The 24,777-nt window shown below is 42.5% G+C and overlaps 1 protein-coding gene across 7 annotated transcripts in view; it reads left to right on the top strand.

Moving 5' to 3' along the window:
• The window catches only part of MYOM1 (myomesin 1), a 169,673-nt gene that overhangs the window by 71,958 nt on the left and 72,938 nt on the right, over nucleotides 1-24,777 (top strand). For 3 of the 7 annotated variants that reach the window (XM_075585276.1, XM_075585279.1, XM_075585280.1), the window contains 5 exons: nucleotides 3,034-3,158; nucleotides 5,311-5,494; nucleotides 9,340-9,514; nucleotides 17,396-17,517; nucleotides 19,714-19,731. In XM_075585276.1, coding sequence (XP_075441391.1) covers nucleotides 3,034-3,158; nucleotides 5,311-5,494; nucleotides 9,340-9,514; nucleotides 17,396-17,517; nucleotides 19,714-19,731 — 624 coding nt within the window. Of the gene's footprint in view, nucleotides 1-3,033; nucleotides 3,159-5,310; nucleotides 5,495-9,339; nucleotides 9,515-17,395; nucleotides 17,518-19,713; nucleotides 19,981-24,777 lie in introns of all 7 variants that reach the window. The other 4 variants (XM_075585274.1, XM_075585275.1, XM_075585277.1 and 1 more) reach the window with 2 other exon arrangements.

The following is a 24,777-nucleotide window of genomic DNA, read 5'->3' as shown; positions in this document are numbered from 1 at the left end:
ACGCACCTCAGCAACAGGGTTCCTACACACCTCATGCTACACGATTCCTACGCACCTCATGCAAAACGATTCCTACACACCTCATGCAACAGGATTCCTACACACCTCATGCAACAGGATTCCTACGCACCTCACGCAACAGGATTCCTACACACCTCATGCAACAGGTTTCCTACATACCTCATGCAACAGGATTCCTACACACCTCATGCAACAGGGTTCCTACACACCTCATGCAACAGGATTCCTACGCACCTCATGCAACAGGGTTTGTTCACACCTCATGCAACAGGATTCCTACATACCTCATGCAACAGGATTCCTACGCACCTCATGCATCAGGGTTCCTACACACCTCATGCAACATGATTCCTACACACCTCATGCAACAGGATTCCTACACACCTCATGCAACAGGGTTCCTACGCACCTCATGCAACAGGGTTCCTACACACCTCCTGCAACAGGGTTTGTTCGCACCTCATGCAACAGGATTCCTACACACCTCATGCAACAAGATTCCTACACACCTCATGCAGCAGGGTTCCTACACACCTCATGCAACAGGATTCCTACACACCTCATGCAACAGGGTTCCTACACACCTCATGCAACAGGGTTCCAACATACCTCATGACACAGGATTCCTACGCACCTCATGCAACAGGATTCCTACACACCTCATGCAACAGGGTTCCTACACACCTCATGCAACAGGGTTCCTACACACCTCATGCAACAGGGTTCCTACACACCTCATGCAACAGGGTTCCAACATACATCATGACACAGGATTCCTACGCACCTCATGCAACAGGATTCCTACACACCTCATGCAACAGGGTTCCTACACACCTCATGCAACACAATTCCTGCGCACCTCATGCAACAGGGTTCCTACACACCTCATGCAACAGGGTTCCTACACCTCATGCAACAGGGTTCCTACACACCTCATGCAACAGGATTCCAACGCACCTCATGCAACAGGGTTCCTACACATCTCATGCAACAGGATTCCTACACACCTCATGCAACAGGGTTCCTACACACCTCATGCAACAGGATTCCTACACACCTCATGCAACAGGGTTCCTACACACCTCATGCAACAGAGTTCCAACATACCTCATGACACAGGATTCCTACGCACCTCATGCAACAGGATTCCTACACACCTCATGCAACAGGGTTCCAACATACCTCATGACACAGGATTCCTACGCACCTCATGCAACAGGATTCCTACACACCTCATGCAACAGGGTTCCAACATACCTCATGACACAGGATTCCTACGCACCTCATGCAACAGGATTCCTACACACCTCATGCAACAGGGTTCCTACACACCTCATGCAACACAATTCCTGCGCACCTCATGCAACAGGGTTCCTACACACCTCATGCAACAGGGTTCCTACACACCTCATGCAACAGGGTTCCTACACATCTCATGCAACAGGATTCCTACACACCTCATGCAACAGGGTTCCTACACACCTCATGCAACAGGATTCCTACACACCTCATGCAACTACACACCTCATGCAACAGGATTCCTACGCACCTCAGCAACAGGGTTCCTACACACCTCATGCAACACGATTCCTACGCACCTCATGCAAAACGATTCCTACACACCTCATGCAACAGGATTCCTACACACCTCATGCAACAGGATTCCTACGCACCTCACGCAACAGGATTCCTACACACCTCATGCAACAGGTTTCCTACATACCTCATGCAACAGGATTCCTACACACCTCATGCAACAGGGTTCCTACACACCTCATGCAACAGGATTCCTACGCACCTCATGCAACAGGGTTTGTTCACACCTCATGCAACAGGATTCCTACATACCTCATGCAACAGGATTCCTACGCACCTCATGCATCAGGGTTCCTACACACCTCATGCAACATGATTCCTACACACCTCATGCAACAGGATTCCTACACACCTCATGCAACAGGGTTCCTACGCACCTCATGCAACAGGGTTCCTACACACCTCCTGCAACAGGGTTTGTTCGCACCTCATGCAACAGGATTCCTACACACCTCATGCAACAAGATTCCTACACACCTCATGCAGCAGGGTTCCTACACACCTCATGCAACAGGATTCCTACACACCTCATGCAACAGGGTTCCTACACACCTCATGCAACAGGGTTCCAACATACCTCATGACACAGGATTCCTACGCACCTCATGCAACAGGATTCCTACACACCTCATGCAACAGGGTTCCTACACACCTCATGCAACAGGGTTCCTACACACCTCATGCAACAGGGTTCCTACACACCTCATGCAACAGGGTTCCAACATACATCATGACACAGGATTCCTACGCACCTCATGCAACAGGATTCCTACACACCTCATGCAACAGGGTTCCTACACACCTCATGCAACACAATTCCTGCGCACCTCATGCAACAGGGTTCCTACACACCTCATGCAACAGGGTTCCTACACACCTCATGCAACAGGGTTCCTACACACCTCATGCAACAGGGTTCCTACACACCTCATGCAACAGGGTTCCAACATACATCATGACACAGGATTCCTACGCACCTCATGCAACAGGGTTCCTACACACCTCATGCAACAGGGTTCCTACACCTCATGCAACAGGGTTCCTACACACCTCATGCAACAGGATTCCTACGCACCTCATGCAACAGGGTTCCTACACATCTCATGCAACAGGGTTCCTACACATCTCATGCAACAGGATTCCTGCGCACCTCATGCAACAGGGTTACTACACACCTGATCCTAGAGGATTTCCTTTCATAATATCTTTAGAGAAAAAACTTTTCTTTGGAAAAATCCATTATATTAATCAGCAGATTTTGATCAGCAGAAATATATAGAATAGATTGGCCGTGCTTTCCTATAGAACACGTAATATGCCATGTATGAAACACATTAGCAATAAGTTTGAATGTGCAGTATCAGTAGAATATGTTCTGTATTTGCATTACTTAATGTCGGCGTTGCTATTTTATAGAGGGAGTTATTCCTGGGCCGCCATCTGATCTTTCAGTTACTGAAGCCACCAAGAACTATGTTGTGCTTAGCTGGAAACCACCTGGTCAACGTGGTCACGAAGGTGTCATGTACTATGTAGAAAAGGTAAGATTAAACGTGTCGATGGTATCACAATATAGACAGCTCACAATTAAGCATGTATATATATATATATATATATATAATAAAAAAATTAATAGATGATACCTTTCTGTGGCTAACGAAATGCTTTTATTTGTGTGAGCTTTCGAGATACACTGATCTCTTCTTCCGGCGATGTTACAATGAATGAAGCAAGCAAAAGGTATACTTAATATATATATATATATATATATATATATATATATATATATATATATATATATATATATATATATATACAGTGTTCGACAAACCTATACATTTGTTCGCCCCGGGCGAGTGGATTTAACCCCCGGGCGAGTAAATATTGGCCCAAGCAGCACACGTTTGGTACTAGGTGGCGAGTAGATTTTTTTGTGTGGCGAGTAGATTTTTTGGTGATTTGTCAACCACTGTAAATATATATATATATATATATATATATATATATATATATATATATATATATATATATATATATATTTTTTTTTTTTTATACATATATATATATACACATATATATATGTATATATATATATATATATATATATATATATATACACAAATACATTTCTTTTTCACTCTCACTGGTAAAGATTTATTTATAAAATGTTGTACCAGGAAGAGTACGTTGAGAGTTACCTCTCGTTTTCAAGTATGTCCTGGGCACAGAGTTAAGACAAATAATACATGGTAACAAATACATTGTTGCATTAGTGAACAGGGTATACATTATATACACAAGACATAGTATGCACAGTTAGAGATAATATGTATTATAGGCGTATGTAATAGTTACAGACTAGGTTAAAATGTGAGACAGCTTTAGTTTTGAAAGAACTTAGACTGGTGGTGGAAGTGAGAGTCTCTGGTAGGTTGTTCCAATGCATGTGTATGTGTAGGTTTACTATATTTATAGCACCAGGCATGAACACCCAAAAATAGATATTAGATCATAGAGAGCTGCATTCCAATAAGTGCATCAAGAAGAAATATGCATTAGGAAATGTAAATATTATTATCATGTAAATAATTTGCATTTTCATAATAAAAAAGGGAGCGCATGGTCAAAGAATATCAAGGTCAGGCTGAAATCAGATCACAATTGGAATTTTTTTAAATAGATTTATATATATATATATATATAATATATATATATATATATAGCAGAATAAATGAGTTCTTCAGTATTTGGTGATACCTTTTTTATTTGGACTAACAATTTATGTCATAGGACAAGCTTTCGAGAGTTTTCCTTTCTTCATCAGGTCAGCGATACTGATATACAAAGGTTTCTATGACAGACAGGGATTGGAAAAAAAAAAAAAAGGAAGAATGTAGAACAGAGAGATGTATATGAGGTGGGGTGGAGGAGAGAGGCAAACTCTCGAAAGCTTGTCCTATGATATAAATTGTTAGTCCAAATAAAAAAGGTATCACCTAACACTGAAGAACTCATTTATTCTGCACTATTGCAACTGGACTGACACGGCTATTTCCGTTTTATATACAGCTGTCTGTGGGTGGGTTTACTTGCTATGCATCTTAACCCTGGCTGTGCTCAAAGCTGTGAAATGCAGCACGCTTAAGCTTATAGGGGACCATGTTAAATGGTTTTGAAGCAAAAGGTGGCACTGTGTGCTCATTTGCATGTCATTTCCCAGAATCCCTTGCTGCAGTGGAAGCGCTGGGTGATAATGGTGAAAGGCAATGGTCTAAGACATGCAAATGAGCATACAGTAATATTTCCATTTGCTATATGATTTACTGTGGAGGGTTTTTGTCACTTTCTTTACCCACCATAACTTAACTAAGTGCGATATATATATAATAGTTATATTATAGTTATCAACCAGGTGCCACGGATGTGGGAGTATGTGCATCAATTGAAAAATTGATCTAGCACTCTTGGGACTTCGATTCAGATTTCAGTGATTCTAAAAAGTTGTGGTATGTTTGCAATCTCCTGATAACGGGTCAGGTTACTGCACCCCGTGCAAAACTTCTTGCACATTCCAGAATCAATATAGTCAATTAGAGCTTCCTGCCATAAACAAATGAACTATTTGCTGGCTTGGGTGACAAAATCAACAGAAAGAGTTGCGTTATTCTGCTTTTCAATGCTTTACTCTTACAGAGTGATGGAGGCATGGAGAACTGGCAAAGAGTTAACACGGAGATCCCGGTAAAGTCTCCCCGCTTTGCACTCTTTGATCTGGCTGAAGGAAAATCTTATAGTTTCCGCGTGCGTTCCTGTAACTCTGCCGGAGTCGGCGAACCTTCTGAGGCAACCGAAGCTACTGTAGTGGGTGACAAACTTGGTAAGTGATGCCGAGCACAGCACCAACCGTAGGATTCAACACCATAGGTGCGCTGCTGTATACAGTACTCCCTGAGCCAAACGAAGAATGGCCATTGTTTTGTATCTGAAAATTCTATTAATTTGCAGCAAGAAAACATCAACATGTATCAGCACAAAACTGAATAGTATAGCTTTGGGTATTGTAGCTTTATTCGCATAACTACAGTATCCCCTCTACTCTGACAAGAGCCCAGTATTCGTGCTATACATTAGAAATGTGACATGCACCAAAAGTGTAAGATCTTGTGGTACTCCTTTCAATGGCCTTGTATAAAACCAAAAATATGTGGCAAATATATACACTGTATTTGGAAAGTTGAAGATGCTATTTGAAAATATATTTTTTTTTAACAGAGGATTGGGGGGGGGGAGAGTGAGGATTGGGGGGTGGGTAGAGAGAGGATGGGGGAGGGAGGAAAGCAAAACAAAGGGGGAGGGGGGGTGCATGTGTCCCGGTTTTTACATTTGAAAACCTGGTCATTCTGAGGAGGGGGAAATCTGATGATGAGGGGGAGATTTGATGATGATGATGATGATGATGATGATGATGATGATGATGATGATGATAGGGGAAGACAGCTGATGATGACGAGGGAGAGCTGATGAGGGGGAGAGAACTGGTGAAGAGGAGGGGGAGAGATGAAGAGGAGGGGGAGAGATGAAGAGGAGGGGGAGAGATGATGAGGAGGGGGAGAGATGATTAGATGGGGGGAGATGATTATGGGGAGAGATGATGAGGTGGGGGGAGATGATTAGGAGGGGGAGAGATTATGAAGAGGAGGGGGTAGTGGAGGCTGATGAGGAGGGGGGAGAGGATGATGAGGAGGTGGAAAAGGGGAGAGATGAGGGGGAGAGATCATAAGGAGGAGGAGAGAGAGAGATGAGGAGGAGGGGAAGAGATGAGGAGGAGGGGAGAGATGATGATGGGGAGGAGGAGAAATTATGACGAGGACGGATGGGGAGAAATGAGGAGGGATTAGGAAGAGGATGGGTGGGAGGGAGAAAAATTTGCAGTCGGTATTAATATTAATGGGGCCCTGAAAATTTTTTTGCCCGCGAATGTTTAGCTACGCCACTACATGGTACAGTAACTTACTGTAAATCGTCATTTTGATTATTGGTAAAAGATATCAGAGTTAGAATGTTCTAAAAACGGAGAGATTATTTAAAGCAAAGGTATAACCTAACTCTATTAAAATGAATTGCTTAAAACATTTCTATGTTGATTCTTATGACGCCCAGGGTTCCTCATAGGTGAAATTATAGCATACAGAGCTTTTGAAATCTCCTAGGTTTCTTCTTCAAGTGCAGAGTAAATAAGAACTTCAGTATTAGGTGATATTTTTTTTATTTGGACTAGTGCAAAGTACTCATTTACTCTGGTCTATCGCAAATAGACTAAGGCTGAGCTTATAGTGCCGGTGACGCGACAGGGGACGTCACCCCTCGCTGTCAGCGAAAGTTGTAGTTCGCTTTCCGGCGATGCCGTGGGCGACCAGGTCTTTGATTGGTTCAGAGGCTGTCACATGTGGTTACAGCCTCTGAAAAATCACGTTTGACCGGCTTCAAAAATTCACGCCACTAGCGTCGCTCCCATCGTGTTGCGCTTACTATAAGCGCTTGCGGCGGCGACGACAATGCATTTGTTTTCGAGCGGCGTCGCTTTCGCCGGCACTATAAGCGCAGCCTTACATGCCTATTTCTACTTAATTTTGCAAGTGTACATTTTCTTACCGTTTCTCCTATAGCGTAACACTTTTAGGATATTGACTTTGTGTAAATTGTGGATTGAAGAAATGTCTGCTTTTAACTTCCACATAATTTTCATTAAACACAAATTATATCAAATTTGCTATGCCCTTCGTGACATACGTAAAGCTACTTGTGCCGCCCCTTGGCCCCCCCATAACCCTCCCTATTATGATTTCTGTATCTGTCTAATCCCCCACCCCAACCCCTTCTTATTATCTGTACCCCAAAATGTGAACAAAATAAAAATGTATTGTTTTTTTTTTAAACCCACAAATTATATGACATCTGTACTGACTGAAGGGGTTATTAATTAGCTGCGATAGGGCCGATTGGAGCACTATTGGACGGAAGCACCTGTTGAAGTTATATGAATAACATCTTTAGAGAGACTTGAAGAAAAACATAAATATTGTATGACTAGTTCTCCAATGCTTCCCCCACAAAACATGTAGAGACTTCTGCTTTAAGCATCATGCAGGAAGTACCACCTAGTCAGACAGTTAGGCCTCGGTCCCGCTGCGCTCGTTGGCGCGGGCGGCAATGTAGCGAGTTCCCCACCAGCAGGGGAATCCTCGCGAGCCGGTCCCGGTCCCCACTGGCGGCACAGCTGACTACACGCTGTCGCGCGTCAGCCGCTGGAGACACCAGAGAATGGTGTTTTCTAGCTTTGACGCATGACGTGTGTGGCTGTGAGCCAATGGGGAGGGGAGGCTGCGGGAGGAGGAGAGGCTTCGGGGAGCGGGGAGGAGTGTGGAGTGAAAGCAGGTGAGTGCCTTTCTCTGTGTGTGTGTCTGTGTGTGTGCGTGCCTGTCTGTGTGTGTATGTGTGTGCCCGAGTGCGTGAGTGCCTGCCTCTGTCTGTCTGTCTGTCTGTCTGTCTGTCTGTCTGTGTGTGTGTGTGTGTATGAGTGCGTGAGTGCCTGCCTGTGTGTGCGCGCGTGTGTGTATGAGTGCGTGAGTGCCTGCCTGTGTGTGTGTGTGTATGTATGTATGTATGTATGAGTGCCTGCGTGTGTGTGTGTGTTTAATACTTACCGAAGCTCCAGCTCCAGCCCGAGTCCGTGGAGGGAGGGGGGGGGGGGAGAGTAGCGGGTCCCTCCGCTCAAGCCACGCCCCCCCTCCCTGTCAAACCGCCCACCACCCGCCCACCTCCAGCTCCGGCTCCCGCTCCCTACAGACCGCATATCGCGGTCTGTGTATCTCAGCGCACCGCCTGTCAGCAGTGCGGGTGCGCTGACTCTGGGAGCGGGGCCTTAGCCTTACACTTCCTAGGGCCTCTGAATGGAAAGTGTTTGTCAGTCAAGTGTTTTCTTTACCCTTATCACACCCATCCTATCTTTATCAGAGAGCCAATAAAGTTAGGGGAAGTAGGCAGGGGGACTCTGGCTGTACAAAGCACTCGCTGATCAGACTATGACTTTACATTAATGGGAGCAGCCAGAGGAAATCACCCCCCTCCCAAACCTAACTTAAAAAATTCAATATGCTTATAGGTGTCAGATTTGGGTGAAAAAAAATGTATCAATTACCCAGATGAGTCCCCTTAAACATGTCACTGGAATGAGCTCACATTAGTCCTAGGAGGAATTGCCCCTGTAAAGCAGCAATCCTGGCCGCTGGTTGTTTATTTAAAAGATGGGTCCCAGGAGCTGAGCCACACTATTTCCAGCTTGGAGAATCCCGTTACCTGAGATACTTGTCAGTAAAGGTACCTGTGTTACTTCATGGTTTTAAATCTCTCGTGTAAATAGGAAGATGCAACACCATCGGTGGAAGCTATTGCAGCTTCCTATTGGGCCGCATAACGCATAGGATGTAAAAAGCAGGAAGTAGCACCAGTGCATTTATCAGTATATATTTGGGGGTCTGAGGGTTGCCTGATACTGAAAATAGCATTTCAGGTCAGAGGACCCCCCGTTTCCCATCCTTAAAGAAAAAAAAAGGGGGGGGTCAAATGAGCTGAATTGTCACTTCGATATGTGCATAAAATGGCCCATTTTTCCACTTCGTGTATTAAACTAAAGTTTTTCTTTCTCAACCTCTTTGCATATAGATATCCCTAAGTCTCCAAGTAATATTGTGCCTACAAGAAATACAGATACTTCAGTGGTTATTACCTGGGCTGAATCGAAGGATGCCAGGGAGTTGGTGGGATATTACATTGAAGCCAGCCTGGCCGGGTCTGGACAATGGGAGCCATGCAACAATAACCCAGTGAAAGGCAACAGGTAAAAGAAGAACAACGTGTGTGACTTCTCACAGCGCAATATAGGGCTATGCTTTATTTCAGATAGATGAGTACCAATGAATGTGCAGTGGCAGACATGCTGTAAAGTATCTGCCAGCCAAATACCAAAAAGGAAAGTGACAGAGGTTATCATACCTGAAAAGGCCTACGTTGTGTTACAATGGCTGGTGGGAAGAGCATGAACATGGCTATGAGGCCAAGTTACTGGTTATTGGCAAGGTCTCAATTGAAGAGATGGGTCCAGGTTTGGAGTTCAGATATATAGGATATAATGAAAAACGTTATGATCTCCATAACAAGTGAAGAAAAGGGGATGTGATACTACAGACCACCTACAGTATTTATCAAGGCACAAGTGGAGCTGTCAATATGATTTTATACTTTGATACAGTTTTTCATCCCAGAATGACTCCACTTTTGCCCTGATGCATAGCTACATGGAATAAGGTTTAGATGGGAAGCATCTTCAATTCCAAAGGGTCGTGCCCTGAAGCTGGAGAGTGTCACACTAAAATGTGAGACTGTATTTCTCTTCCGGAATAGTAGATGCATTGGATAGATTTACGACAACGTGATTGGTGAAAAATCTGGCGCTAATTAAATACTAGTGATCACTTAAAATACAGTGACTATATAACACACATATAGTGATTCAGAATAATATAGTGCCTAAAAATAGTGCAATAGTGAAAAAAAGTATAATATAGGTTGTAACCCCCTGCTCAGACCCTCTGGAAGGGACTGTCTTCACTGGTCCCAGATGATCAATATGTATTTTCTCAACCCAGGGGGAGCATGTAGGGAAAGAACAACAAAGAAAAAAACACACTAAGTGCAAACAATTTTGTTCAAGGGTGATATATGATGCTTGGCCCCTGTGTGCTCCCTACTCACAGAAAGTTAGTAGGATAAGTGCAGTGGCGGGATATGTGAAGTCAGGTGGATCTCACTGGACATATGCAGGAAGCAGCTAGAACTGGGATGTCAGTTGCAAACGTACATGGAAAGATAAAAACAGACCTCCATGGTGCAGATCAATGGTATAGGGATAAACTTTATATAGTATTAAAATGTGCACTCACAATGTTAAAAATCAATATAAGCGTTATTCACTGTATAAGTGATAAGGAGTGTAAGGGTGGTTGCCGCAGCTCACCGCACCGCCGCCGTCTCGGATGGGCTTCTCCACAGTCTCCCCGTGGCTTCCTCTGCACTGTATCAGCGTGGGAATCTCCTCCAGCGATGTCTCTGACGCGATACGTCACTTCCGGTGGGCGCGATCAGCTCCGTCGCGTCACTTCCGGTTCGGCAGCAGATTGACAGCTTGCAGCACCAATCCTCTCACTTCCTGGGCGGGTCCACTCTACGCGTTTCGCCAATAGAATGGCTGGCTTCGTCAGGAGTATGGAACCCCCCTTTAGTGACAGCTTATATACCCTATTCAATCACTGGTTTTATTAACCTCTGCAGTGCTAGTTTGAGGTCTGTGGACATGGTTGGATGTATTCACATTGTCATCATAAAAAACAAGATAGAATGGGGGGATTAACTGGTATAGTGAGCCCAGTAGAAAAATTAAGTACTGTATGATTAAAATAAGCTTGATGAGGTGGGGAGAAGATAAGAGGTATACAAATTATGCAAATATTGATAAAATTGATTCATAATAAAAAGTTGATTTAAGAAATTTGTAAAAACAGTATATATAATATTTAAAAATTCTATTATAAAACATCTATCATAAAGGATTAATTTAATTATAAAAATATATATTATTTGTATTTGTTCAGTGATAGGTTTAAGCCCATCTGCATAGTGATAAGGATGTGAATACCCCAATGATAGGAATTACAGCATATTACAGAATCGGCGCAGTTATACAACATCTGTTAAAGGGATGATGCAGTTACAGCATAGAGATTATTCCAATTAGTTAGGTGACAATGGTACTCAGTATATATACTTTATATCTTGGTTCCATAAAAACTTAATGATTATTTTCGAACAGACATATGTACAATTAAATCTCTTATAACATACACTGAGACTACAGACTTAACTTAAGCTAAAAAACATATGAAGCTAAAAGACATAAACGACGCATATGGTACCGGAGTTTTCCTTTTTCACCTGAGGAGGGAGGAATGGAAGGGAAAGAAAGGCACATTAGAATAAGGAGGAAGTCCGTGCAGTAGTTTATTTCAAAAAGGGAGCCATATCTATTTCCATATTAAGGCCTCTGGGATGGAGGGATCTTAGTTTGTGGATCCAGAAGGATTCTCTTTTGATGAGTTCAAGATTCCTATCTCCTCCTCGCCAGTGTTGTTTGACCATTTCTATGGGCATGTATGTTAATCCTTTAGGGTCTCCCTGATGTTTTTCTAGGAAATGGTTCGGAACACTATGAGTGGCTAGTTGCCTTTTGATACTACTAAGGTGTTCTAGTATCCTAGTTCTTATAGGTCTTTCTGTTTTGCCAACGTACTGCAGCTTGCATGGGCACTCCAGGACATAGATTACATGATCACTCCTACATGTTAGACATGATTGTATTTGAAAAACTTCCTTTGTCACATTTGAACAGAACTCCGTTTTTCTGTCTGTTTTGAATTCACATGCCCTACATTTGTTGCAGCCGAAAAAACCTTTCCCTGTTTGAAGCCAACTTTCAGAATTGGTGTCACTCTTTCTTAATGCACTGGGTGCCAATCTGTTCTTAAGATTATTTGCTCTTCTAAAGATGATATTAGGCTTCTCAGGAATGGCAGTACCCAAAATAGGGTCATTTCTGAGGATGTCCCAGTGTTTGTGAATGATGTTCCTTATGACCTTGGCTTCTCCACTATAATTAGTGATGAAGGCAAAGTCAAATTCCCTATTTCTCTCTTTCTTTTTAGCCTTGCTTTTTAGCAAATCATCACGATTAATGCCCTCCACTTTCCTTATTGCACTATTCAGCTTGTCTTCCTTATATTCTTTCTCTACAAATCTTTTTTTGAGATATTCCGCCTGTTCAAGGTATACATTATTATCACTACAGTTCCTTTTCAGCCTGGTAAACTGTCCAGGTGGTACACCATCCATCCACCTGGATAGATGACAACTAGATCTTAATATATAGTTGTTCTTGTCAGTCTCTTTGAAATAAGTTTTTGTTTTTATTTTATTTTCTTCAACAAAGATTACAAGGTCTAAAAAGTTGATACTTGATTTGCTAGAACTGCTAGTGAATTTTAAGTTGCTCTCGTTTATGTCTAGAGATGCTAAAAACTCATCTAAAGATTCCTGTCCCCCCCTCCATATTAAAAGCACGTCATCAATGAAACGGCGCCAGAGGACAAGGTTCTCCCCCAGAACGCCACCTGGCCAGATAGTCTCCTCCTCCCAAACGGCCATAAATAGGTTAGCATAACTGGGGGCGAACCTTGTCCCCATCGCCGTTCCACACTTTTGTAAGTAGTAATCCTCTCCGTACCAAAAGAAATTATGATTTAAAATAAATCTAATGCTGTCTATAATAAAAACAATCTGTGTCTCAGTGAGGTCCTTGTCCCTAGATAGTACCTGTTTTATCGCTCTACACCCTTTCTCGTGTTCTATAATTGTGTAGAGCGATGTAACATCACAAGTGGACATGATAAAATGTTCTTCCCACTTTACTTTGTTTAGGGTGTTAATCACATCTGTGGTGTCCCTCAGGTATGCCCTCTGCTGCACTACATACTTCTGAAGGAATGTGTCTATGTACAGTGACAGATTGGCCGTTAGTGAGCCAATCCCCGAGACTATAGGTCTGCCAGGGGGATTGACTACACTTTTATGTACCTTGGGTAGATGGTAGAAAACCGGTAATTTAGATCTGTCACTGTACATAAACTGATATTCATTGTCATTTAATATGTTCTGTTCCCTCCCCTCGTCCAGATGGTGTTTCAGCTCCTCCGTGAATTTCCTCATTGGGTTGGTCTTTAATTTGGTGTATGTATTTACATCTCCTAGAAGTCTGAGGGATTCTCTGTCATATGCCTCTCTGTCTAATAGTACTATTCCCCCTCCTTTATCTGCAGGTTTTATGACCAAGTTTTCATTGTCAGTTAGGTCTTTCAATGCTATTGGTAGGTTTTCTACCATCTACCCAAGGTACATAAAAGTGTAGTCAATCCCCCTGGCAGACCTATAGTCTCGGGGATTGGCTCACTAACGGCCAATCTGTCACTGTACATAGACACATTCCTTCAGAAGTATGTAGTGCAGCAGAGGGCATACCTGAGGGACACCACAGATGTGATTAACACCCTAAACAAAGTAAAGTGGGAAGAACATTTTATCATGTCCACTTGTGATGTTACATCGCTCTACACAATTATAGAACACGAGAAAGGGTGTAGAGCGATAAAACAGGTACTATCTAGGGACAAGGACCTCACTGAGACACAGATTGTTTTTATTATAGACAGCATTAGATTTATTTTAAATCATAATTTCTTTTGGTACGGAGAGGATTACTACTTACAAAAGTGTGGAACGGCGATGGGGACAAGGTTCGCCCCCAGTTATGCTAACCTATTTATGGCCGTTTGGGAGGAGGAGACTATCTGGCCAGGTGGCGTTCTGGGGGAGAACCTTGTCCTCTGGCGCCGTTTCATTGATGACGTGCTTTTAATATGGAGGGGGGACAGGAATCTTTAGATGAGTTTTTAGCATCTCTAGACATAAACGAGAGCAACTTAAAATTCACTAGCAGTTCTAGCAAATCAAGTATCAACTTTTTAGACCTTGTAATCTTTGTTGAAGAAAATAAAATAAAAACAAAAACTTATTTCAAAGAGACTGACAAGAACAACTATATATTAAGATCTAGTTGTCATCTATCCAGGTGGATGGATGGTGTACCACCTGGACAGTTTACCAGGCTGAAAAGGAACTTTAGTGATAATAATGTATACCTTGAACAGGCGGAATATCTCAAAAAAAGATTTGTAGAGAAAGAATATAAGGAAGACAAGCTGAATAGTGCAATAAGGAAAGTGGAGGGCATTAATCGTGATGATTTGCTAAAAAGCAAGGCTAAAAAGAAAGAGAGAAATAGGGAATTTGACTTTGCCTTCATCACTAATTATAGTAGAGAAGCCAAGGTCATAAGGAACATCATTCACAAACACTGGGACATCCTCAGAAATGACCCTATTTTGGGTACTGCCATTCCTGAGAAGCCTAATATCATCTTTAGAAGAGCAAATAATCTTAAGAACAGATTGGCACCCAGTGCATTAAGAAAGAGTGACACCAATTCTGAAAGTTGGCTTCAAACAGGGAAAGGTTTTTTCGGCTGCAACAAATGTAGGGCATGTGAATTCAAAACAGACAGAAAAACGGAGTTCTGTTCAAATGTGACAAAGGAAGTTTTTCAAATACAATCATGTCTAACATGTAGGAGTGATCATGTAATCTATGTCCTGGAGTGCCCATGCAAGCTGCAGTACGTTGGCAAAACAGAAAGACCTATAAGAACTAGGATACTAGAACACCTTAGTAGTATCAAAAGGCAACTAGCCACTCATAGTGTTCCGAACCATTTCCTAGAAAAACATCAGGGAGACCCTAAAGGATTAACATACATGCCCATAGAAATGGTCAAACAACACTGGCGAGGAGGAGATAGGAATCTTGAACTCATCAAAAGAGAATCCTTCTGGATCCACAAACTAAGATCCCTCCATCCCAGAGGCCTTAATATGGAAATAGATATGGCTCCCTTTTTGAAATAAACTACTGCACGGACTTCCTCCTTATTCTAATGTGCCTTTCTTTCCCTTCCATTCCTCCCTCCTCAGGTGAAAAAGGAAAACTCCGGTACCATATGCGTCGTTTATGTCTTTTAGCTTCATATGTTTTTTAGCTTAAGTTAAGTCTGTAGTCTCAGTGTATGTTATAAGAGATTTAATTGTACATATGTCTGTTCGAAAATAATCATTAAGTTTTTATGGAACCAAGATATAAAGTATATATACTGAGTACCATTGTCACCTAACTAATTGGAATAATCTCTATGCTGTAACTGCATCATCCCTTTAACAGATGTTGTATAACTGCGCCGATTCTGTAATATGCTGTAATTCCTATCATTGGGGTATTCACATCCTTATCACTATGCAGATGGGCTTAAACCTATCACTGAACAAATACAAATAATATATATTTTTATAATTAAATTAATCCTTTATGATAGATGTTTTATAATAGAATTTTTAAATATTATATATACTGTTTTTGCAAATTTCTTAAATCAACTTTTTATTATGAATCAATTTTATCAATATTTGCATAATTTGTATACCTCTTATCTTCTCCCCACCTCATCAAGCTTATTTTAATCATACAGTACTTAATTTTTCTACTGGGCTCACTATACCAGTTAATCCCCCCATTCTATCTTGTTTTTTATGATGACAATGTGAATACATCCAACCATGTCCACAGACCTCAAACTAGCACTGCAGAGGTTAATAAAACCAGTGATTGAATAGGGTATATAAGCTGTCACTAAAGGGGGGTTCCATACTCCTGACGAAGCCAGCCATTCTATTGGCGAAACGCGTAGAGTGGACCCGCCCAGGAAGTGAGAGGATTGGTGCTGCAAGCTGTCAATCTGCTGCCGAACCGGAAGTGACGCGACGGAGCTGATCGCGCCCACCGGAAGTGACGTATCGCGTCAGAGACATCGCTGGAGGAGATTCCCACGCTGATACAGTGCAGAGGAAGCCACGGGGAGACTGTGGAGAAGCCCATCCGAGACGGCGGCGGTGCGGTGAGCTGCGGCAACCACCCTTACACTCCTTATCACTTATACAGTGAATAACGCTTATATTGATTTTTAACATTGTGAGTGCACATTTTAATACTATATAAAGTTTATCCCTATACCATTGATCTGCACCATGGAGGTCTGTTTTTATCTTTCCATGTACGTTTGCAACTGACATCCCAGTTCTAGCTGCTTCCTGCATATGTCCAGTGAGATCCACCTGACTTCACATATCCCGCCACTGCACTTATCCTACTAACTTTCTGTGAGTAGGGAGCACACAGGGGCCAAGCATCATATATCACCCTTGAACAAAATTGTTTGCACTTAGTGTGTTTTTTTCTTTGTTGTTCTTTCCCTACATGCTCCCCCTGGGTTGAGAAAATACATATTGGATAGATTTACAACAAGATGTGGCAAATAATGTGAAAGAACAAGAACATGCTTGGTATGGGCACAATGTAACAATAGTTAGAAAGTAGAGATTAAATAATGACACTCATAGTTTTTGAGTAAGTATTAAAATGTGTAGAATAGGTGGGTGGGATAGGCAGTATTTACCTGCTATTAAATCCCATGTCTCTTTATCAGCAGTCTTTATACAACACTATACATAACATTCTGACATGATGCGTAGTAAAACTTATCATATCTGTTATGTAATGCTGACACCAATACATTCTTCTGATATAATGCTTCAAATGTAATCTGATAGGCAGATTTAAATCACTCGCTATAATCCAGATTTCCCTAATTTCACTGCAAAATGCTAAAGCACTCGAGTCAATTAAATAAACAATCACATGTCAAAGAAAATAGTAAGCATCAAACACAATGATGTAAATGGGACATAAAATAGTAATGTTAAAATATTTTTATATTAACTAAGGAATACTAAGATTAACTACGTGGATTGCCCTAAAAATGTACAATTGATATATTTTTAAGGCAGTGTTCAAGTTTATTGTCTTGATGGTCTTTTATAATGGAAGCACACGAGTGATCATATTAATCCCATAGCGTCCATTAAATACTTCCTTTGTTACAATGGTACAGGTTTATCTGCCATGGTCTCCTCACTGGTGAGAAATACATCTTCCGGGTCAGAGCTGTCAATGCAGCTGGACTCAGTGACTACTCATCAGACTCCGAGGCTATTGAAGTCAAAGCTGCGATTGGTAAGTAAATCTTTATTTCATAATATTTTACCTAGAACAGGATTTTACCACCAAGAATTACTGTTTTTACTTTTTTTTTATGAGTTTACATCCTTTTCATTAATTATGTGATTTTTTATTTTTTTATTTTTTTTACTAATGGTGCTGCTTTACAGTGTCATCCACATTTCCTTCCAGATGTTGGTTTCCCACATGCCATGTTTAATGCCTCATCACAATCCTTTCCCAGTTAATCACTGAAGTCATTTCTGCATACGTGTACACCTTTCACCAACCCTGATGTTACTTGTCACCCACTGTATGAGAAACTACCATTGCTCACTTCATAGTGTCCCTGAAGATGGAATTCTGGGATCATGGTTTGGTACATTGTGTTCTAACCATCAAACCATCAAACCATCAAACCGTATCTCTTCTATTTCATTTAATTCTCACATGTTGCCGTATGACAGGTTACTAAAAAACAGATGCATGTTTGACACTTTTTGAATGATATTTACTTGAGCATACAGTATGGTCGGCTACTTCTGTTTTATGGTTGCATGACCCATGCATGAATAACCCATGCATGTTTTATTGTTGCATGACCCATGTAAAAGACACAGTATGAATGAAGAAATGATGTGTCCTAATAATGTTCATTTTACCGATTCTACCTTACATTATTCAAATTATCATATGTCTCCCGACCTTTGTTATGTTGTAAAATAAAACAAACCATATACTACATAAAATGTAACAATACAAGAGCCTGTAGACCAGTGCTTGGCAACATGATATACTTGATGGGTGCATGTGATCCTCATGAGCCCAAAAAGGGCAGCAAATTAGCTGTTTATTGTAGGCTGATGAATACTATCCCGCTCCTCGTCTTACACTGGGAACAAGTGATTAGCACAGGAGAAGAACCGTATGTATCAGGGCACTGTCACTATGGAGCTCATGGAGTGGAGAGAAGATATGATCCATGCCAGCTACCTCTCCCCTTCCTCTGCACGGGGGGGGGAGGGAAACAGCAGGCTGCTGGGGTGGCCAGCAGTTATAGGTTCGGAGGTAAAGCCCTGGATGTCCACATGCAGCCCTCGGACCACCTGTGTCCCACCAATGGTATAGACCAGGGGTCTCCAACCTTTTTTGTTTTAAAGGGCTTGCGACCCTCCTACATCCACTCTCCCACCTCTCCTCTCACTCACTCTTCCCCTCCTCTCACTCACCCCCTCCTTTCTCGCTCACCTCTACTCCTGTCTCCCTCTCCCCCTTCCTCTCACTCTTCACCCTCCTCTCATCCACTTACCCCCTCCTCTCTCACTTAATACTCCTCCTCTCACTTAATCCCCTTCCTCCATTCACTCAATCCCTCTTCTCTCACTAAATCCACCCCTCTCTTTTCCTCTCTTACTCAATTCCTCCCCCCTTCCCATTTCACCTTGGAAGTGGGGGAGGGCCTCCAGTTCCACGGTGGAGGGGAGCTGGGCCCCCTCAGGCGGATGCAGAAACTGGCGTGCCTTCTGGGCCAGCCGGATGCACCGGCGTGGGGAGGGTGGTGTAAGGAGAGCTGAGAAGCAGCTAATCCCCGGGTATCACATTGGCCATTATAAATGCTGTCAAAGTGCCCATGGCCACAGGTAGGCCATCCCTGCTGTAGACTATAATTAAAACTTACACCATTTGTGTCCTTTTCATTTCAAGCAAGCTTTTTATTTGCAACTCTTGTGGTTGATCCATATTTGACCACAACACGCTTCACAGGTTTTCAGGACACAAACCTGTGTAAATTGACTAATTTTAAACAGTAACCCAAACATTAATAATGGTGCAGAAACGGTTAAAATGCAAGCACTTAGCCTTCTAATGCAACTTCAATCTGTCAGTTAGCTGAACTGAGCCTAAATACATGCATTTATAGAGAGATTGCCCAAACTTGACTGAATGTCAGTAACATGATTAGCTGGTATGTGGTTTGTTTTTATTTCCTAATGCAATCGATGTTTCTAACCTATTTGTGTTTCATGTCTGGACTATTCACCTACATTTGCATCATTCTTCACTCACTTGACTCTTTGGATGCTGGAGGGGCCAGCAATGCTTTGGTAATCCAGACATTACAGACCCCTTTAGCACTCAGTGACCTAAATAATGAAGAATTGAGTCTACCCTAAGACTAAAAATGTCTTTGTTATCTCCTGGATGTTGTAGGGGGAGGATTGCCACATGGTGCGTGCCCTGAACTAAGTGGTATTTCTGATGGACTAACAGACTACCCTGCATGCCGGGAAGTCCAGCATGAGTCCACTCAGCCTACTCTTGCCACAGATGCTCTACTTAATTGCAATGCTAAAACCCCAAATATATTACCTAGTCAATCTCTTAAACCTGGAACTACAGGAGTAAGTACAATAAGTGCAAAAAAGGAGACCGTGGCTCCCACACATTCACCACAGAAAGGAGGACCAGAGCAGAAAAGTAAGTGTAAATCCAAGGCCTTCTTCAGGCCTATTAACACGAGATGACCACCTCATTTGCTCATGAGCCGCACCTGCTGATCATTCTTCCTCCATCTAATTCTCTTCGTCCTTCACCACATTAATTCAAAAGCATACCTCTTTCATCCTGTTTCAGTTTCCAAATGCATTATAGTGTCTAATCATGCCTAGAAAATGAAGGAGATGATCTTATCTCCTTAGATCCTTAAGTACAAGAGGCACTTGGAAGAACTTACTATACATGTGCTCCTGTCATCTTTACTAGTAAGGGGTAAAAACTACATTTGATCCGGATAGCAGCATGTAATGAAAATATTGAAGAGATTCTTCAAATTTGACTACGAAAATTTTAAAATTAAAGTATATTGGGTATAAAGAGATGTGTATGCAGAACTGTCAGGTTCTGATCATGCACAAAAGCTCATCTGTATTTTAGCAAAAATGGCATACAGTATGTCAAGAATGAGCTAATTTTAGGTTCATTATTTATAGTTTTCTCTACGAAAAAAAAAAAAACTTTCTTGCCCTTGGCCAGATTTATGAAGACGTTTTCCCGCATACTAATGCTATATACGTCAACAGCAGTAACATGAGCCAAGCTGCTTGTGTGGCTTTGGTTATCAGGTTACCTATCCCGCTCCTCATCCTCCCTGAAGCCTGATTCTCTTACTTTCAAAATGCCTGTTGTGAACATTTTACCCCCATGTTACTTAGAAGAGCAATGTCAACTATTTAGTCTAACATCTACAATACACCTGAATGGGGGCAAAATGTTTCCATATAGTCACAGTTTAAATGTGAAGGTGATTTAAGTAGAGAAAATAGACAGTTTTAGATTTAGCTCAGAAACTCTTAGAAAATCCCTATTTCCGTGATATACGGTACTGTACAAAGCTTTGATGACAGTCATGCTTGCCAGCTTGTTGCCGTTTTTAAGCTGAGTTGGTAAATATGTAGAAAAATGCAAAAGCACTTTGGAGATTTAGGAAATTAAACCCTCCTTGCCCGGCTCTTAAGGAGTTTACATCAGTTGACTATAAATGACTTTGCTCAGTCTCTCATACCTTGTCAGGGTGCTGGATCCACGCAGGCTGGGCGTAGATATGCTGATGAGATATTCAAGAGCGCCATAAACTTTTATAGTACAAAGAAGAGCTTTATTAACAGCCGTTGATAATGCTCTTCACATCAAGATATTCGTTACTATATACAGTTTAACTGTGAACAACCATGTTTGTACTCTTCAATTCTTCCCTAGGTAATCCTTACTCTCTCATGCTAGAGGGGTGCTTAGGTTTGTTTCTGGGGTCATCTTCTGCGTAGCGTCCGTAACTTTTTATATCAATTGGGCTCCATCTTAGGGTACCCATACTATCATGAACTGTGGGATCATTTCCCGGTGCAAGGTATTTTGTGCCTCTCTTAGGCTGCGGCCCCGCTGCCTGCGCTGCACACGCGTCTTCGAGGTCCCCCGGTCTGCAGAGAGCTGCAGGGGGAAAGACAGGGTGAGCGTGATGGGGGAGTGACGGGGGAGTGACGGGGGCACGGCCGTGACGTCACCTGGCAGGTTCGCCCTCATTGGCTGACCCGCCGGGGGGCGTGGCCTAGCACTCCGTCGCGACTCCTGCTCTCAATTTTCTTGAGAGCAGGCACTCCCCCCTCGCAGCGGGCCCGGCCCCATTGTGGGGCGGCTCTTGTCCCTGCAGGGGTTCCGCTGCTGCCAGGGGGAGGAGAGCCGGGACAACTCTCCCAGTTGTCCCAGGACCGGGGGCGCGGTGGCACTCCCCCACATAGCAGTGACCCAGCGTCTCCCAAGTTAAGCAGCAGCCGGCAGCTCACTGCTATCCTTCTTCTCTCTGCCTGCTCCGGTCGGCACGCACTCTCGCAGGGAGGGGGGGAGAGGGGGGAACACATTCCAAGAGCTTCACTCCTGAACTGGTCCGGACAGGAGGTCGGAGTGTGTGTGTGTAAGTGGAAGAGTGTGTGGGTGTGAGTGGGAGTGGGGGGGGGGTGTGTGCAAGGGGGAGCGGTGATACGGGGGGGGGCGAGAGATAGGGGGCGAGGGTTGGGGCTCTTCAGAATTTCTAAATCCAATTCCTGGGTTCCCTAACCAAAAAAAGGTTGAAAACCACTGCTCTATACTATGTGATGGGAGAGGGGTGTCACTCTGTGTGAGGCCACACAATTAACCCCTTAATTACAATAGTAGCTCCCAGAAGGGGTCTACAGAAATGATATAAAATGGAAGTTATGTGTTGCTGCACTTTCTAATTACCTGTCAATGCATTACAGCATAATTAATAATGTTTGAAGCACATCCATAAAAAAGAAATCCACTTAGTGGAATGGACTGAAATGAATAAAAACTACATACATTTTTCGACATGTATCCCTGTTCTATAAAAATAAATGTGACATTACTCTTTATAAAGTTTTGCACATACTGTACAGTTGGTCATGCACAACTGCGTTTATCGCTGCCACTTTAAGGCACTCAAGGGTTGGAAATTGAAACCTATTTAATTCCTGTAGCTAATGATTTAAAAGGAAGATCAAATAACCAAAGCAGTTAAATTAGCAAGCAGTAAATTCATGTCAATCAAATGTGAGATGTATTTTGAGCCTTTGGCTGCGTCCCCGCTGGCGCTGAGCACACTTGGTGCTCGGCGCTTGACGCGTTCTCTTCTGTGAGTGTGAATCAGCCTGTTCACGCGGCGCGCGGGCTCATGCACGGGCACTTACCCTCTCCCAAGTTCGGTGCTTGGGGAGGCCAAAAAAATTGAGATTGACGCGTGCTCAGCTGAGGTAAGTGCACACAGAACAAAGCCACACATAGCCATACACACACAAACTCACACACAAATAGGCCCTATCCATGCCCCTGCTCCCGCTTGCAAAATTAGGCAGGACACCCTGCGCTCATGCTTTGGGAGTTGGTGACATCACCGCTCTCAAAGCATGAGCGCGTACAGCGCCAGCGGGAACGCAGCCTTAGTTTCTTGAGGAATTAGAGGAGTTAGTCATTTTCTCAAGTTTGACATATACAGCGTTCTTAAAAAGAATCCTGGAACTTGTTTAAATGTAGCAAACCATTCTGGAGATGTGTATCTGTGAGCTATTAAACAAGATGGTGTAAAAGACACACACACAGGTGGAATTGCTTAATGGCTAGGAGGCCGCCCAGCAGATAGCTGGAAAGGTGTCTCTGAGCAAAACTACATAACATTACATCCTCTTTTGTGACTCAGCTCAATTGCATGTCAGATATTGAATTAGGTCATGTTTTTCTAACCAGTTGTGTCATCTATACAAGTTTCAACACTTGCAATATTTCTGGAATATATAGTTTCTGAAATAAGTGTGCGTGTTGAAAATACCCCTGGTAGCAATGACAAGTGTGTTGTTTTTGCTTTGACATTTTTGCATGTTTGCATGCAGCAATGTTAGGTAAACTAAAAATAGTTAATATAAGGAAAACAATTACTGCTTTGTATGGTAACATCTGATTACCATTAATTTGTCCAAACCACTCAAGCAATCATTAGGCGAAAATGAGGATTTACATTAACGTCTGGTAACACAACACAACACACACACAAAAATGTGATTGTATTGTCCAGAGAATATCATACAGTACAGAAGGACTTTCCAACGTCACTCTCTCGATCTAATTAATACTAGTAATAAATATGAATATAGTGGGTGTGCATAGGTATTCAATAAGCTTTCTGTTTCCAGTATCAGTCCCCAGAGGTGTGTGATGCATTTGAAAGGTGTTATGCAGAAGGTTTGTATTGATGACGGTTTGCTGGACCTCTGACACATTGCCTACTTAGAAGTAACGGTTTTGATATTATAATGCTATTATGTGGGGTGCTTATCTCAGAGGAACAAAAGCTAGAATGCTAATTGTATGTAAGTATAAGTACAGTCACAGTCACACAAGCAAGGGGTGGTTTTACATGTTCCTGTTTGTTGCACTGTGGTAAGTAGGACTATCTTTCATTAGGATCAGGTAGACAATGTCTCTTCCAATCAGGTAAGTGCTTAAGACTTTCACATACAATTAAACCATGGGTGCAATGATAACAGACGGAGGATTTCCAAACCGTAGAAACACACTTAGCAGATTGAACAGCAAGAATGTTCTTTTCCTTTTTTTCTTACATAAAGAAAATGTAGCTCTGAACTGTACACAGTTTGTATATAGACTTTGTCATGTATAATCCTCTGCCCCAAAAGAGCAGACTCTTGGCACAGGGAAATAAATTGACTTTCCCAAGGACACGAGCATCTGGCAGAGGGATTGGATGCAGGTTCGCCAACATAACAGGGAATGACATTACCACTAGACCAGTGCAGGGATGCAGTAACAATTTTTTGGGGTGGGGGTGCTGTACATACAATACCAGTAACATCCATACATTACCGAATCGTAATGTATAAACACAGGGAGGCTGCAGCACCCCCGGCACCTGTAGTTTCATTCTGTAATAAAGTCAAAGGAATCATTGCACCTCAAACTCATCTTTCACAGGTCCTAGATGTAGCTGGTGCATTCTCACTATTAAAAAGAAAACACTTTTACACTACTTCTTAAACCTCCCAGCATCAAGTGTTTAAACGTGCAGCTTCCTTGTCACTGCTTTATTATTACCCATTAATATAATTGGCGTTGTACAATGTTGTCTAATATGCGTGCTGGTTTACATCACCTACAGTACATCACGTGTCTGACAAATGAATCAAACATATTTTTCTAATGTCTGTGTGCTGT

This window comes from Ascaphus truei, chromosome 2, assembly GCF_040206685.1.
Source record: "Ascaphus truei isolate aAscTru1 chromosome 2, aAscTru1.hap1, whole genome shotgun sequence".
NCBI lineage: Eukaryota > Metazoa > Chordata > Amphibia > Anura > Ascaphidae > Ascaphus > Ascaphus truei.
This window is presented reverse-complemented; position numbering and strand designations above follow the sequence as displayed.